Source organism: Urocitellus parryii, chromosome 9, assembly GCF_045843805.1.
Source record: "Urocitellus parryii isolate mUroPar1 chromosome 9, mUroPar1.hap1, whole genome shotgun sequence".
NCBI classification, from domain to species: Eukaryota; Metazoa; Chordata; class Mammalia; order Rodentia; family Sciuridae; genus Urocitellus; species Urocitellus parryii.
This window is the reverse complement of record NC_135539.1, coordinates 136913179-136928706: the sequence shown is the minus strand read 5'-3', so window position 1 is coordinate 136928706 and position 15528 is coordinate 136913179. Positions and strand designations below refer to the sequence as shown.

General features: G+C 49.3%; 1 protein-coding gene across 2 annotated transcripts in view; it reads right to left on the bottom strand.

The window, feature by feature from the left end:
- The window catches only part of Astn1 (astrotactin 1), a 279960-nt gene that overhangs the window by 73771 nt on the left and 190661 nt on the right, over positions 1-15528 (bottom strand). For both annotated transcript variants that reach the window (XM_026388461.2, XM_026388462.2), the window contains exons 9-11: positions 14919-14993; positions 8599-8736; positions 7942-8092 (exon numbers count right to left, since the gene is read on the bottom strand). In XM_026388461.2, the coding sequence (XP_026244246.2) occupies positions 7942-8092; positions 8599-8736; positions 14919-14993 (364 nt within the window). The remainder of the gene's footprint in view (positions 1-7941; positions 8093-8598; positions 8737-14918; positions 14994-15528) is intronic.

Here is a 15528-nt window from a genome sequence, read left to right as displayed (position 1 = left end):
ACACCTATTTTTAGCACTCTGCCTGGAAACTATTAACACTGGCAAGCAATCCATGACTTCTCCTCTGCGCTAGACTCCACTTAAAAGCAAATAGCCTTTTTTGACATCTTGCTTCTCTCTGGGCATAGATCATACACATTGCATTAAGGCTGCATCCTCTGAATAGGCTGGAAGGGTGCTCTATAGTAAGACAGAGTCGGGGAATGTGGTGTCCCCATTCCACACAGAAGAGTGGAATAGTCCAGAGGTTAAAAAAAAAAAGTCTTTGAAGGCATTCCTTTGGGTGAGGGGAAGGGAGTGCTGTTGTTTGGACTCAGGTTAAGATAACTTTTTCAATGTCCAAAGCACTTTCTCAGTGTGGGTACCACCCCATAGAGTAGGAGGGAATGGGCAGAGCCAGGGCTTCCAGCCTGAAGTGGGGAGTGGCTTTCCCTGGGACCTTGGCGGGGGGGGGGGGGGGGGGGGGGGGGGGCTCTGCCTGCTCTCATACACCTCCCCTTCCTGCACCATGGATGCCCACTGAAAGGCATACAAACCAGGGCCTCGGCCATAGCAACACTCAAGGGTGCTGTACTTGGTTTTGAGCCACATTCTCATGATGTGAAATAGTGACCTCCTTGTACTATTTCACCCTTAAAAAACTCCCCAAGAATGAAAGCCACCAAGAAAATCCCAGAGAAGATGCCAGACCCCAGGAAAGCCCAGGGCTGCCTCGCTCACCCACTTAATCCCCATGATGCCCTGGAGGCAAGAATTGTGACCACTCCATTGGACCTGTGAGGAAACTGAGGCACCGGGGACTTAGCTCCCCTAAGGTCACACAGCTGCTCATGACAGGGCCACTCTTGAGCCCCTGGCAGGCTTCCTAGGAGTCCTGAGGGCTGGTCAGTCTGTGACTCCACACTGTTTACTGAACACTAAGGAGGAGCCCGCCTGTCACTGTGCTGAGGACATTTTATCTCACAACACCCTGCATTATCCCCATTTAAAGATAAGGAAACCATTAACACTGCCAGTTAATTCATGAACCCCTCCTCGGGCTCCCTTTTAAACTGATGACTCTTTGCCATCCTGCTTCTCCTCCTGTGCAACATCGTCTGCACATTTACACTAGAGCTGGCCCTTTCTAACAGGCTGGGAGGAGGGGTGACTTGCCCAGGCTCAAGCAGCTGGAGTGGGTGGGGAGCTGGGGATCTGTGCATCTTGGACTCTGGAGGTTGGGCTTTTAATGACTGTGTCATACACACACTATTAGTGACAAACACTCCACCAAAACCAAACCCAAGCAAAACTTTCAGAACTTGGTGGAACAGTGTGAAACACCTCCCTTGCTCCCTGCTAAGGCTTGCTCTTTCTCTTGGCAGCCTAGCACCTCATCTTGCTGGTCTAGAGCTGCTGCAGAGGAGCCTGGGCAAACCCATCTCTCCCCTTCCTTTCCCAGTCAAAGATCACAGCAGGATGTGCACTGTTTGCTGACACTAATTCTGCAATTTACCAAACAAATGACCCCCTGTGGGCCTGCCAGACCCCCAGCCTGGCTCTTCCCCTCTCCCCCCTTGGAGGCAGCTGGAGTGCTGGAGGGCCACAGTATTTAAAGAAGTTTCCAAGGTCTGCCCCCTGCTGTGGGAACCCAGATGTTCCTGATGATGGTAAACAAGCAAATGAGGCAGCTGGGGCTCACACCCCAGGTCCACCAGCCCCTCCACCCATCAAGTTCCTTGGCCACCCAGCTGTTAGGCCAGATGTGTCACCAGAAGGGAGCTGGCTTCAGCACTTCCTGGCTGTCCAGGCATGGACTCTGGATTCTGGCATAGAAACACAGAGTTCGAATGGAATTAAATGGGCTGTCCCGGTAGCCACCGAGTTCTGTTTTTGCTTTTTCCTTCCACTAAGCTTGCCAGAAGCCATCACGCAGAGATGAAGCCCGTCTAGCCCGTCTCCTGTTCTTCCACCTCACATGGCTCAACCTCTCACCAGCCAGCTACCTCAGCCACCAGCCAGGACTCCCCATCTTCCCCACCACCTGCCTTTGTCCAGAATGCTCCATCAAGCTTGGTTTTTGACAAATACTTCACTGAATGAAACATGAGCTGGAGGCTTTGTTCCAGAATTCTGAACCTGGCAAGTCCACTTCTTGCCTGGCCTTAGTGCCTACATGACCACCTGATATTCATGGTCTCTCAGGAGATTTGGAGAGAAGTCAGTGTAAGCTGCCTTGCACAAGTTGGAGATATATATATATATATTTTTTTTTTTCCTCATAAACAAAGCTAAAAGTAACAATCACAGCTTTCCAGAATCAAGCAATTCTTTTACCTACATCTATTATCTTCAGTCCCAACGACACAGGTGTTCTCTGTCTTCCCCATTTTACAGATGAGCCAAATTAGACTCGGGAAGACTAAGTAGCTTGTTTATGGTCCCAGTGGTGGAACATGGCAAAGCAGACTCTGGGCCAGGGTCTGTCTGACCCCAGAATTTGCATGTGTCATCTTCCATTCATCCATCCTGCTTCCCAGGTGAGATAAAGAAATAAAGCCAATGTGTCAACCCGGTAAATTAACCCTGTGGGTTTGTTGCTCCACTGTTTTAAGCAGTTCCTGGAACATATTCTCAAGTCAACCCAATATTCTTTGTCTTTCTCACTCTTGTCACAGGTGAGTGCACATGATCTCTCTCTCTCTCTCTCTCTCTCTCTCTCTCTCTCTTATATATATATATATATATATATATATATATATATACACACACACACACACACACACACACACACATGTATATATGGGTGCAAATATTTTAGGGCAAAACACTATGAACTGTCCAGGGTGAGGGTGCTGAAGGCCATATAAGTTACCTGTACTGCACCTTCATAACAGACTCGGGTTACAGTTCAGAGTAAGACTTTCCAGGGGAAAAAGGGCTGAAGCAGAAGTAGAGTTTCCTTCTTAACCCTTGGAATCAGAGGACCCCCTCTGCAAGGAGTTACTCTATCAACCTTCCCATGGTATACATTTTTGTTTTTTGGGTTTTTTTTTTTTTTTTTTTTGGTGAATCTTCCTTCTGCTGTTATCCTTACATTCGTGGTTCCCTCAGACTCTATAAATATGAAGAAGCTAACGTCTCCAAACCAGGCCCCTCTTCCTAGAAGTCACTGCAGCCAGAGCCCAGTGGTCAGAGCAAATCCTGCCTCTAGGAGGAGCTTGGATTATCTGTTTGCAAGGACTGGCTGTTGTCTCACCCTGGCTGTGGACAGTCCCTCCACATGTTCCTTGAGAGAGAACTGTTGGTCAGGAGAGAGCCCCCAAAGTCATATATTAACCGCTCTCTGCATGGGTCATATCCAGCCGTCCCAGGGATTTTATAAACTCCAGGCTTAAGAAGAAAACTCCATTCATTATGACAACAGCCCTCCCTCTTCAAGAAGTCCTGATAAATGAGCTCATATTCCTGTGACCTCTAAAATACACAAGGTTAATCATCTTCCATGAGATGCTCACCGCTTCTTGACTTATCACTGGTCGAAGGCATAATTTGCTAATGAGATTGAAATGGTTTTCCCCATTCAACTCTTTTTCCTTGCCCTCTTTTCCCTCTTTTCCTACTGATGATTCTGGTTGATTAATCACTGAGGAGGCTGGTGGGATCTTCCTGAGCCTAAGACACACACACCTCAGCGCCAGGTTACCGAGTGGGTGCTGTTGGCGGTGACTGTGAGTGATGGCAGGGAGCCTGTTCTGGGCCCCTGGGAGGAGAGGGACTGATTCCTGCAGCACCTTACCTGGATGTCCATCAGACACGCAGCCCCATTCCCACCCAACAGAGGCTCCCTCTTACTGGCTGGCAATCTTATTCCTTCCACAAATAGTGACGAGAAGGCCCAAGCCTTGTGGCACTTCTCCCAAGGGGAAAAGTCTGATGGAGTTCAAGGTCTATGTCAGGCTGGGACAGCTCCCGTCCCCCAGTTCTCTAGAAGCCTCTGAGGCTAACTGCTTACTGTCAGAGAGAGAGAGAGAGAGGGGGAGGGAGGGAGATGGGTAATGGCCTCCTCACATCTGTGCCCTGGGAAAGGTGAAATGATACAGTCTGTGGGCAGCCATCGTGGACAACATGTGGAGGGAAGGGCAGCAGGTCACTGGGTAATTCAAAGCTCATTAGAGCACAGTGCTGTGGCCAGGAAGGTCACATGCTCCACACACAGGACCGCGCAGACCCCCACCCCCACCCCGGGCCCCGTCAAGGACACGGCCTGCCATCAAGCACATTCCCACATCTTACAAAGAAAAGGCTTTTTTTTTTTTCTTCTTTTTTAAGTTTGGACACTTTCAGGATGAGTGAGAAGATGAGGAAGGAGCATGAGGAACACTGGCCTTGCGTTTCTCTTTTTCTTTCATTGGGGTAGCACAGGAAATCACTTTCAGACTTTCAAACCAAGTTTCCCAGTGCACCTCGATGGCAGGCTGGGTACGGCTGGAGACACCTGTCACGCTCAGTGACATAAGCCAAGCCCCCAGACCAAAGGCCAAATGATGTCTCGCATATGTGGGTGCTAATTCACAGTGGGTGTGGGGCTAGGGAAACACAGAGTTACTTTGGATCAGATAGAGGGGATCGAAGGCAGGGGAGGGGGTATGGGGGTAGGAAGGGTGGTAGACTGATGAGACATTGTTACCCTATATATGACTATGGGGCCAACAAGAAGAAAGAGAACTTATACTCCAGTATATACGATGTATCAAAGTGCTTCTACTGCATGGTATAACGAATTAAAACAAATATTAAACAAACAACGAAGACACCCAAATGAAGATACCCATTAAAGCTGGGAGTGGGGAGTCCCATCTACCAACCTACTCCAACCCCTGCCACCCACTGCAGAGGGTCCCCCAGATTTATCTCTAGCACCGTCTCAGGAACCTGTGATCATATCACCTTTCACGGCAAAAGGGAGCTGGCAGATGTGATTAGGTTAAGGATCTTGAAATGCGGGATTATTCTGGGCTCTCAGAAGTGGAAGAGGGAGGCAGAGTAGGGAGAGAGAGGGAGACACGTTTCAGAAGAGCAGTCGGGGAAAGGCAGTGCGGCTGACCCGAAGATGGAGTGGCAGGCCGTGAGCAAGGTGGGTGGGCTCCAGAGGGTGGACAAGGCCCGGGGGTAGGTTGCCCCCTAGATCTTCCTGCAATGAAGACAGCCCAGTGAGAGCCACAGGGGAGTCTCATCCTCAGAGTGGTAAGATGCTAAAGTTGTGTAGCTTTAAGTCACTAAAATTCTTGCGATTGTTCCAGCAGGAATATGATAATATAGCACCTTTAAAGGGCCCCCTGGGGCTCTATAGAACACAGAACTGCTGCTCTGGGCCCCCTGGGTGGGGACCCTGGCCCATCTTGAACATTAAAAACAATGGGTAAGATTTGGTCACCAGCAGTGGCAGTGAGCCAGGCTCTGGGGACCCTCCTGGAGCTTCCGAGGTCCCCAGCTCTTAGAGAGCACTCTGATTTGTAATGGAGCGATCGTGGTTTATACAGACTGTGTTTTTCATGGGTATTTGGTTCCTGTCCTCAAAGGCTATATAAGCCACAGGGTGATTAACTGGGCACCCGTGAACCCTGTGGAAGCCCATGCATAACCAAAACGTGCCCCCTCTCCTGGAAAGAAGGGAAGCAGCCCCTGTACCCCAGCACGAATCCCACCTGTCCGGTCTGAAATAAGTCAAAGAAACATCCAGGTGTGCTCCTGCTCGCCTTCCCACACCTGCCCCTTCCCCAGGTTCCTGAAGAGTCAGCATCTCTCATTCCTCGTCTCTTTCTCCTTTCAAGAAAGGATAAAAGATGCTTTTCCTGGGAAGCCTTTCAGAGCAGCACCCAGGACTGGACCTAAGTGTCTACGTGGACAGGGGCAAGGAGGCCAGATTTAGCTGGGGTCTAGCTCCAATGACAAGGGACTTCCTCCACTAACACACCAGGGCCTGAGGACAGTGTGATTGCCCAGTGGAGTCAGGTCAGGCTCAAGGTCAAGTCCCTCATCTTCTTCTCAGTAGGGTCATAAGCACATCAGCTCTCAGTGCATCCGTCCTGCCTCAGGGACCATCCGCACCGCAGCCAATGAGGAACCAAATGGAACACGTCCACCAATCAGCCCCGCTTCTTCCTCCGGAGCCACGTGGACTGGTGACTTCAAAGTATTATGCAAATGCCAAATACTGGTGTAATTGAGTGACTTTCTGCAGCGGCTCCAATTCTAAAATGCAGCAGCTTTATCGCGAATGCATATTCATCAGAACTATTCCTGCTAGTCCGTCTCGCAGATCAGTGGGGAAAGTGCAGAACTCCATCCGCTCAACTGTACGCCAAATGAAAGGGGCTAGGATCAGCACCAGAGGAGGGCTTACAGGCAAACACACCCCAAGGGGCCAGGGCCGAGCAAAGAAGTAGCAAGAGAGAAAAAACCCACCTGTGTATGCATGTGTGTGCCTGTGTGCGTGTGTGCATGTGTCTGTGTGCGTGTGCACGTGTGTGTGTGTGCATGTGTGTGTGTGTGTGTGTGTAGTGCATGCTTAAACACCTATGGGGGTGGTGTGGGAGGAGCCTGCATGTACCCAGAAAGCACTTAGAATGACTCCAGAGAGCAATTAGGAAGAAAGGTGGAAGTCTGGATGAAGAAAGGCAGAGTCCCATCAGACAGTGAAAACCATCTCCGAGGAATCCCACAGGTTGGAGCGCTCATTGCTTAACAGGGTGAGGACCTGCCCAGGGTGGGCTCACTGTGGGACACCAGCTCACCTCCTGGCTGCCCAGGAAGAAGACATGACCTAGCAAGCACGATTTCTGATCTTTTTCCTGATAGGCCTCTGCTCTTGGCCCTTCCTAGGTTCCCCTGCTGGCTTCTCCTCCCAGCCCACGGCTCTCTCTTTCCCTTCTCTCCATCATGCTCTCTCCTTCTCGGGGGAATCAGGGCTGGGACATGGCAACAGTCTGGGGAGCCTCAGGGCTGGGATACCTCCACCCCAGAGGCCAGGTTCATATTCGTCTTTGATAAGGAGCAGCTCCCTGAGCAGAGCAGGTGCTAGAGATGGGTGATGATGGCAGCGACTCAGGGTCCTCCCAGCTTCCCCAGCTCGGGGTCCCCTCACAGCAGGGCTGCCAGGTTGGAGTGAGGCGGGGCACCGGGAAGCTCCTGGTGACGCATCTCAATGGCTGACTCTCCCTCCCCCCTGTTCCCCTGGGTGTGTCTTCCTTGCTATCGCTGTCCTGATCCCTCTCCTCCCAGAGGTGGGGCTGGACACAGATCAGCGTGTCAATGGGTGAGAGCCACCAACAGCAAGGAACCAGCCTGCAGGGCCTCCTCTGTCCTGCCTCATCCGCCAGCACGGTCAGTACAGTCTTCATATTCATGCCCGCAGAGAGCTTGGTCTACTCCAGCCCAAACAGCCCTACCAGGGAACGGCACCCCATTTTTAAGGATAGCCAAAGTCCGCAGAGCTGAAAACAAAGCAGAACCCCGCTGTGGAGAAGTAGCACGTCACTGTTGGGGTTCTGGACATTTTTATTTATATTTTTCTCTACCATTTCTGGCATGACTTATTCATCTCGTTGCTCTACCTGTAGGTAGGTCTCTCCAGACATCTCCTGTTATATTTGGAATCGATGTTATACAAAAGCAATTAGTTCTCAAATAGTTCTCACCAACTATTTTATAAGACTGGAGAGAAGGGTGCTCTACAATTTGAGGAATTTCCCCCTGGAGAGAACACGTCGTAAGTGATCCCTGAGGACTTCTTAAATACCGGACTAGGGCTTAGCTCCTCAGCCCTATCAAGAGAAAATTCCGAACCTGCACTAGGTGGTGGTTACCACTGGGGTCACAGCACATTGTCCTCTGTGTGTCCCTCTGCCTTGTGCTCACCCTGTGCCTTCCCTCCCCGCCCTCCAAACAGGACAGACGTACCACGCAACCAGTGGAGTCCAACTTGCGATCGGAAATGCAGCGGAAGTTCTTACTGCAGCCCCCGTTATCTTTGCTGCAGTCTCGAACTGGCCCAAAGGAGTCTAAGAGAACTTCCAGGCTGTCAAAGGAGGATGAGGTCATCAGCTCCTCTCTGCAGGGAGAAAGAGTGGGAGTCAAGGGGCTTCTAGGAGCCACAGTGGTGCTACCTTCCATCTCCTACTGGTCAACTGGACCAAGCCTGGCTTTGCTCTTATAAAATTAAAGATCAACCACACAAGGAGGCCTGAACTCACAAATGATGGGCATTTTCCACATCTGGGAAATGAGCCAAAGCTACGCCTGGTCAAAGAAGGAAGTCTAAACTTAGGCAAGGACATTAACATTTTATGGCCTGTCAGTCCTTGGGGTATGTGGGAAGTGCTTACAAACTCTAATTTTATGTCTTCTTCCAGTGAATGAGCCTTGGGGTGTGCAATATTGACCCAGATAAAGAGCAGATCTTGGCACCGCGTGCGGGGAATTTAAAGGCATCCTGCCAACTTCTCCTTTCGGCTTGCGGTGCCTTCTTTCCCAGCACCTAGAACCTTCAGGTCACTTGTCACTCTGCCTCCCAGGCCAAGGGCGGGCCCTCCGTCCATACCCCGAAGCCAGACCCACCTGACCTCGACCGCATCCTCCATCACGGTCATGTCGGTCTTACACTTGGCGGAGGGATTGATGGCCAGTTCTGCTGGTGGGATCACAAAGCTCTTGCTCAGGGGCAGCCACATGCCCTCACCCAGGGTGTAGGTGAATCTGCAGGGACACAGCACCAGGTGGTCAGGCTGGAGGATCACCACCCCCACGCGGGGATCCGGCACTCAGCCCCCGGCCCTCTCCAGAGAGGAGGGTGGACTGCCTTTCGTGAAAGAGACCCATGAGTCAGAGGGAGGCTGAGGGCCTGCTCCTGCTCACTTGGCCATCTGGCTGGAGGACTGATCATGGAGCCCATTCACCAGATATTCAAAGTGGCTCTCATCAAGTCACAAAACGTGAGCCTCAGCCTTCTTCAGGTTTAAAGTCAGATATAATTGGAAGCGGTTTAATTGGAGAGAGGAGGCCTCCCACCCCCCTCAGCCTGGGGCTGCACACCCACTGTGGTAGCCATGGTTTCTCCCCGTGCCTGGAGGAACCCTGACTAGGAGAAGGCAGGAGGAAAGCGCCCCTTCTCTGGATTCCGTGACAGGAACAGAGATGCCTGAAGCCAGGAGCCTCCAGGGAGGAGAAGAGAGGGGTGAGCAAATGAACCAAACAGCCCCACGTCTGTTCTCCGTCTATTCTCCGCACTCCCACCCACACCTTAGCAAACGGTGCTAACCCTGGGGAAACAGGGAAGACTTGGGTGTTTTTATTCTTATAACAAGGGCTAAAAGGAATAAAAGAATCCATCAGCATTTCAAGGGAGAGCTTAAGGAAACCATGAGAGATTATTTGTTTATTTATTCATTCATTTCATTTCAAAGGCATTCAAATGCTCTGTGTTCACAGTCAAAAATAGTCTGTGGGATAAAAGCCAGTGTGGGTGGGACATCACGGAGCTGTGGCAGTCGTGGAAAATGGAGGAGGTGCACAATTAAGCAGAACCAGTGCCGTGCTGGTCACAGCACCCTGCAGAACCCCGCTCCTCTCTCCCTCCTACCCCCTGTGTTCTCCTCTCCACCCTGGGCTGCCTGAGATGCTAGAAAAGCAGACTGAAGCTTCAGAGCTTTTATGAAAAGTGCCGTCGCCCTCCCCAGGACGCTGGCCACAGAACAGACCCAGCATGCTCCCCAAGCCATTTCCACCCCACACCCTGACAGACAACCCTTGGCACCAGAGCTGCGAGAGGAGAAGACAGGTGACAGCGTAACTGTAGGGACTCCCAGGAGAGAGGCAAAACCTCCAGGTAAGGGGTGTGTTCAGGACTGGGGGGGTTTCTCTCCCATTTCTGCCCTGACTCCCAGTGTTCTGCTCCCCTGACCTGCTGCGAGCCATCAAAGATGCTTCTTGACCTGCAGGAGGCATGGCTCCTTCCACCCCCGGGGGCACCAGGTATTAGGTGGAGCTGAGCGTGAGCCGGAGGGGCCTGCACCAGGGGAGCTGAGCCCATTACTCGGGGGACCAAAACACCCAAGCTTCATTCTGTTGTGGATCAACTAGTGATACTGGAGACACAGCAGCCCATTTACACACACACACACACACACACACACACACACACACTTCATCTGAAATATCAAGGAGCAGATTCAGGGCTAGCGATGGCCTCCAACATGCCTGGAATCTGGGACTTAAGGGTGCTGTGGGTTGAAGGAAACAGTTTCCAAGAATTCCTATGATTTCACTTCGCATTCCACAATGGGTCCTTGAGCCAGCAACATTATACTAAGGAAGTCTCTGGTCAGGACACTGCTGTATTGTAATATATTGTTCCACAGAGAACGTTTACACAAGTGAATGGTACCCGGGATGAAGCAGTTCATTGGACACAAAGATGGGTATTTGTTTTCTATTTTGGCTTTGAAATTATAATTTTGTTTTGATTATGTAAGATTTTGGGAAACTGTTGGCAGTTCTAGTACATTTCTGATGGTTCATTTTTCTTTTGGAAGAAGGGAGTCTATAGATTCTCATCTCTCGTTTCCCTTTTCCTTTGCATATAGTCATAGGGAGAAACAAACCATGGTTTTCCCCAAAGCCAACTGTGCAATGGCACCCCACACACAGGGGGCAAAGTCCAAGCCCCCAAAGGTATCACGTCACCCCACCTACATCTTTAGCTCCTCTCTGCAAAACCACTTCACTCTGCTCCTGCAGTGCCCACGGTGCTTCCTCAAGGCATCCTAATATCTCATCTCTTTTCTTTTGTTCCTAACATTCTTTCTTCTGGATTTTATTCCCTTTTTTCTTCTCCTGAATTTGATTCGTCTTAAGACTGAGTTTAAAGTCACAACCCTTCCAGAAATTCCCCCAGAACCTTGACCCTCAACCTTAGGCTGAGCAAGGGAGTGTCCTCTGTCCACCTTACACAGAGTCCTTGCTGCCCCTGAGATGCTGGACTACACCTGTCTTTTCCTGTGTCCATCACTGTTAATCAGGATGACTCCCCAGGATGGCAGAGAACAGCCCCAGCAAAACGCCCTGTTTAGCTTCCTGACAGCCCTGTCAGTTTGACCCCTCTTACCAATTCATCATCTGATATTCTAACAATGTTAGTAGCTCCCCAAGGTCACCCCTTGGTCAGTGGGAAAGATGGGGATGGTCCAGTTCTTCGGTATGGTCACAGTAGCTTTCCAGCTCATGCTGGCTCATGCCTAAGAGATTCTAGAGCTTTCTTTCATCTGCAAAATCTACTGAGTAACTCCAAACGCCAAATATAGAATATGCTGTCAGAGAAAAGCTGTGTCCTGAAATTTCATCTGTCCCCCATTCATGAAGATTTGGCAGGAATGACTCCCCAAACCACCAAACAGAAGGTAGGTGGGCAATTCCAGCACTCTCCCAAGTTGGGCCTTCTCTGGGGTCAGCTGGTGAAGACCACTGTAGTGATGGCTCAGCTGCACGCTGCATGGTCTGTTGAGCAGAGCCTGAGATTTCTGTTCAGAGGCAAACATTCACCAGAGAGCACTGGGTTGAATCAGCCTGTGCTCTCTCCATGGCTTGGCATGGAACAGAATGTGGGAAAACAGAATTAAAAAAAACATAATAAAAAACAGATAAATAGCTTCAACCTGACATCTTCACTCTTTCCCAGAGCAGGCTGTTTCAAAATGAGATATTGTTCCCAGGGATGCAGGTACACTGGGGAAGAAGGCCTCTGAGAGATGAATTTGATTCACCACCACAGAGTCTATGGGAATGGGGTGAGGGTGCCATATTGGATGGGTTTGATGGGAGGATTCAGCTGCAGGGCTGGGGGTCCTTGTGGACCCTCCCAGTCTAGTTTGGAGTTGCAGTTTGGAGTTATCTGGGATGACAGATTTCCAAGGTTGGGTTGGGCATCAGATTTCCTAATCTGATTTCAAGTCCTTGGGAAATGCCTGAAATGCCAACTGTAAATAGCTACTGAAGGCAGGCTATTCAAAATTATGTGTTAGATTTTAAACCCTAAGAGCCCTTGAGGGTGCCACCCCTTTGCTCAAGAAGATAACCACCTCATTGGGAAACAAATAGGCAAATTAAAAATAAATCTGAAATAGAGTAATTGACAAGTAAATATCAAAGTCATAGAAATTTGGAGGGGTACAAGTTGTGAATTGTGCCATGGACGTGGATTGCAGGAGTGTGGAGCAGTATGTCTTAATCCTGGCTATGGACTAGAATCCCCGCAGTGCTTTTAAAAAGCATTCATTCCCAGCCTCAGCCACACCTCTCTGAACTTTTTAATTAACTGGATTGTGCTGGGTACAGTCATTGGTCCTTTTAAAGCAGACAGGAGGATAGTCTCACAGGACTAGAGGTAGAGACCGCTTCCTGGATGAGACTGTAAACTCATTTTTTCCCTTATTAATACCCAGGGACATTTTACCACCGAGCTACTACATTGCCTTGTCCTTTTTATTTATTTATTTGAGACAGGACCTTGCTAGGTTGCTGAAATCTTTGTAAGTAACTGAAGCTGGCCTTGAATTTGCTCTCCTTCTACCTGGGATTGCAGGCCTGCTCCACGGTGCTGGCTAAACTATAAAGTCTTGAAAGCAGGGCCTTTCTTGGTCATATCTACAGCATCTGGAACAGGATTTTGCACAAGTAGGGGTTAAGAAATGACTGGTTAGAGAGTTTGTCTACACCATGAAAAGGGTAATGTTAATATTAGGAGGACAAGATGCCTTCTTATTAAAGGAGAGTGTATGAGAAAATGTGCAGAAGAGGTGATATTCAAGTTATTGGGGGCAGTGGATCAGGTAGCAGACAGATTTGATTAGGAACAGAAGGTTCCAAATGAGAAGAGCAGCTTAATTAAAAAGAGTTTGACATTGACACTCAGTGATGGAAAGATTTGAATATCAGAGCTTCAGTTTTACTCAATGGTTCAGAGACATGTGCACTGGCTTGGAATTCAGCAGGACACTAAGACATGAGTGAGCAGGCCAGCAGGCAAGTAGCCCACTACAGACACTGACCAGGTCAGAGACCCCTCCAGAGTAGCCATTGGTAGGTGGTTGACTCAGATTCCAGAGAAGTTTTGAATAAAGGTTCTAAGTCCTAAAATAAGCACACTACGACATATGATTTCCATTTGAGAGACTAGTTATTGTCATATTAGGGACGAAAACTAGTAATCACTTATTGCTGAACCCTGTGGATCCTGATTTGGTTGACCTCATGGATTACACTACATAACTGCCCGCCTTCGGGTACTTAGGTATCCCATCCAGCTGGCAGCCGAGTGTGCAAACCTAAACAGTGTTTGTGGGGATGGAAACACAGCTTTGGGCAAGTTCTGCCCTAATAGCAATTTCATTAAAAGCCCTCTTTAGAACCAGCTTTCAGGGAACAGGGAACCTGAGCATGTTAATCAGCAAAACTCCACCTGCTTCCGCGTTGCCTTACGTGACTGCCCTTTGAAGGCCTTGGAAGACTAGCGGTAGGAAAAAGGAAGGGAAAAGTCACAAATGGTAAATCATTGTTGGAAAGTTTAAATGACCAAGTCACAGTCCGAGGACTGTGACATCTCAGCTGACATCTCTTAGAGCACAAATACTCAAAAGCAGCCTGTAGCCAATGTCATTACATGACCCCAGCTGCCCTGGGAAAGACCCTCAGGAGAGCAAAGGGCAAGGAGAGGCCCTCTGAGGACGTAGTTCTGGAAATCCACACGTAGCCAAGAGCATGCTGAAGGAGAACCCTGCCCGGGTCAAGCCTGCCGATCCCGGTCTGAATTCCAGAGGCCAGCAAAGGAGCAAAGATGAACACCTATGTCAGGAATAGCCCACAGGGAGGGTCTGGGGAAGGACTCAAAGAGGTGGTAGTGCATGAGCCTCGGCAAACCTCAGGGGAAGGAAGGAAGGAAGGAAGGAAGGAAGGAAGGCTTGATTTGCCCCATCCCATGCGGATCACCATTTCTCCAACAACGCATGCGGAGGTGGAATTCACCCTCTGACATCAGCCACTAGTGCAGGACTGTTCCTTTTGTCTACTAGCAGGGTGGCTCATGGAAGGGGCTCTATTCCTGTCCACACTGTCAGGCCAAGTTCAATCTCTGGCTCTTAGCAAATGTACGTTAAGTGAAGGAACAGACTGACATGTCCTAAGTCTAAGATCTGAGACTGGGACATGAGCTTGTATTCCAGATAAGGCCTGCTGTGAATTCAGCTTTATGGAAATCCAATAGTTCACGGCTGGCACCCAAATTCTCCCTGGGCTGGTGGGCCTTTCTAATATGTGCTATTCACAGATATGCTGGTAGAGATTTGGGAGGGACTAGAAGCATCAACTCTGATCAGGAGGGCAATAGATAAAAGAAAATAATGATGAGGTAGAGTTTAGAAAAGGGGAGGCAGGGGCGGGAGCGATTAATTCTGAATAATCTAAGTCTCTATGAGGAAGGTGCAAATTAGATGCGGAACAGAGAGGCAGAAACTGACATTAATTGCCCGTTCTATGCCAGTTTCTGTGCCAGAGACCTTCCCTGCATTATCTCGTCTATCCCTCACAATAATCTCGCCAGACGGGTAACAAAGCCCCACTTAACAAGCGCAGGAACTGGAGGTTCCAAGAGGTTAAGTAAATTATTGAGGTTCGCAGAGCTGGTGAGAAAAGAAACCAGGCCTCAAACAGAATCCGACTTCTAAGTGGTCCTTGCTGTCACTGCGCATGCTTGGGCGGGCAAGTGCTTGTATTTCTAGGTGGGCAGAACAACTCTAGTTGTTTCCCATTTTATTGTTTTACTGCTAGGAAAGGGAGTTCGGAGGGAAGTGGGACACGGGGCCATCAACCCTGGACAATCAACCACTTACCTGAATATTTTATCAGAGGGCTGCTCTCCCAAAACCAGGTCAAAGCCTCGCTGAAATATTGTGTAAGGCCAAGGCCTAAAAGGAGAAACATTATTCAATTAAAATCCACTCAACGAACACTCCCTTTATGCCAGGCACCATGCTGGATGGTAAAGACCCAAAGATGAAGAAGACACAGTCCCCACCCTCAGGATACTTACAAAGGTGAGCCTGCGTGACCTGGAATCCTAGAATCTGACCAGGAACACGCTCAATGTAAAAATCTCTGAGCCGTTAGGAGAGCAGAATGTAATAGCATGACCACTGGAACTGTGCACAGAAGAAACTGTGCACAGAGGAAATACTAATCGGGAGCTCACCCAGCCATATTGATGGTCCTTCAGATGGACATTTGCATAAACCTAGTTCTGTTCTGCTTAAGAAGGGATGTGAGGTTTTTTGAGGGAGACCTTTGGGACCGGGCAGTTCTGGATTCAAACCCTGTTTTGCCGTGGACATTTTGATGTCACTCCTTCAAACAAACAACTGAAATAGTATTTTAAAATAATTATTAAATAACTATCAGCCTTCCTAGGTATTACCACATGTGCTAGAAAGTGGAAAAGTAGCT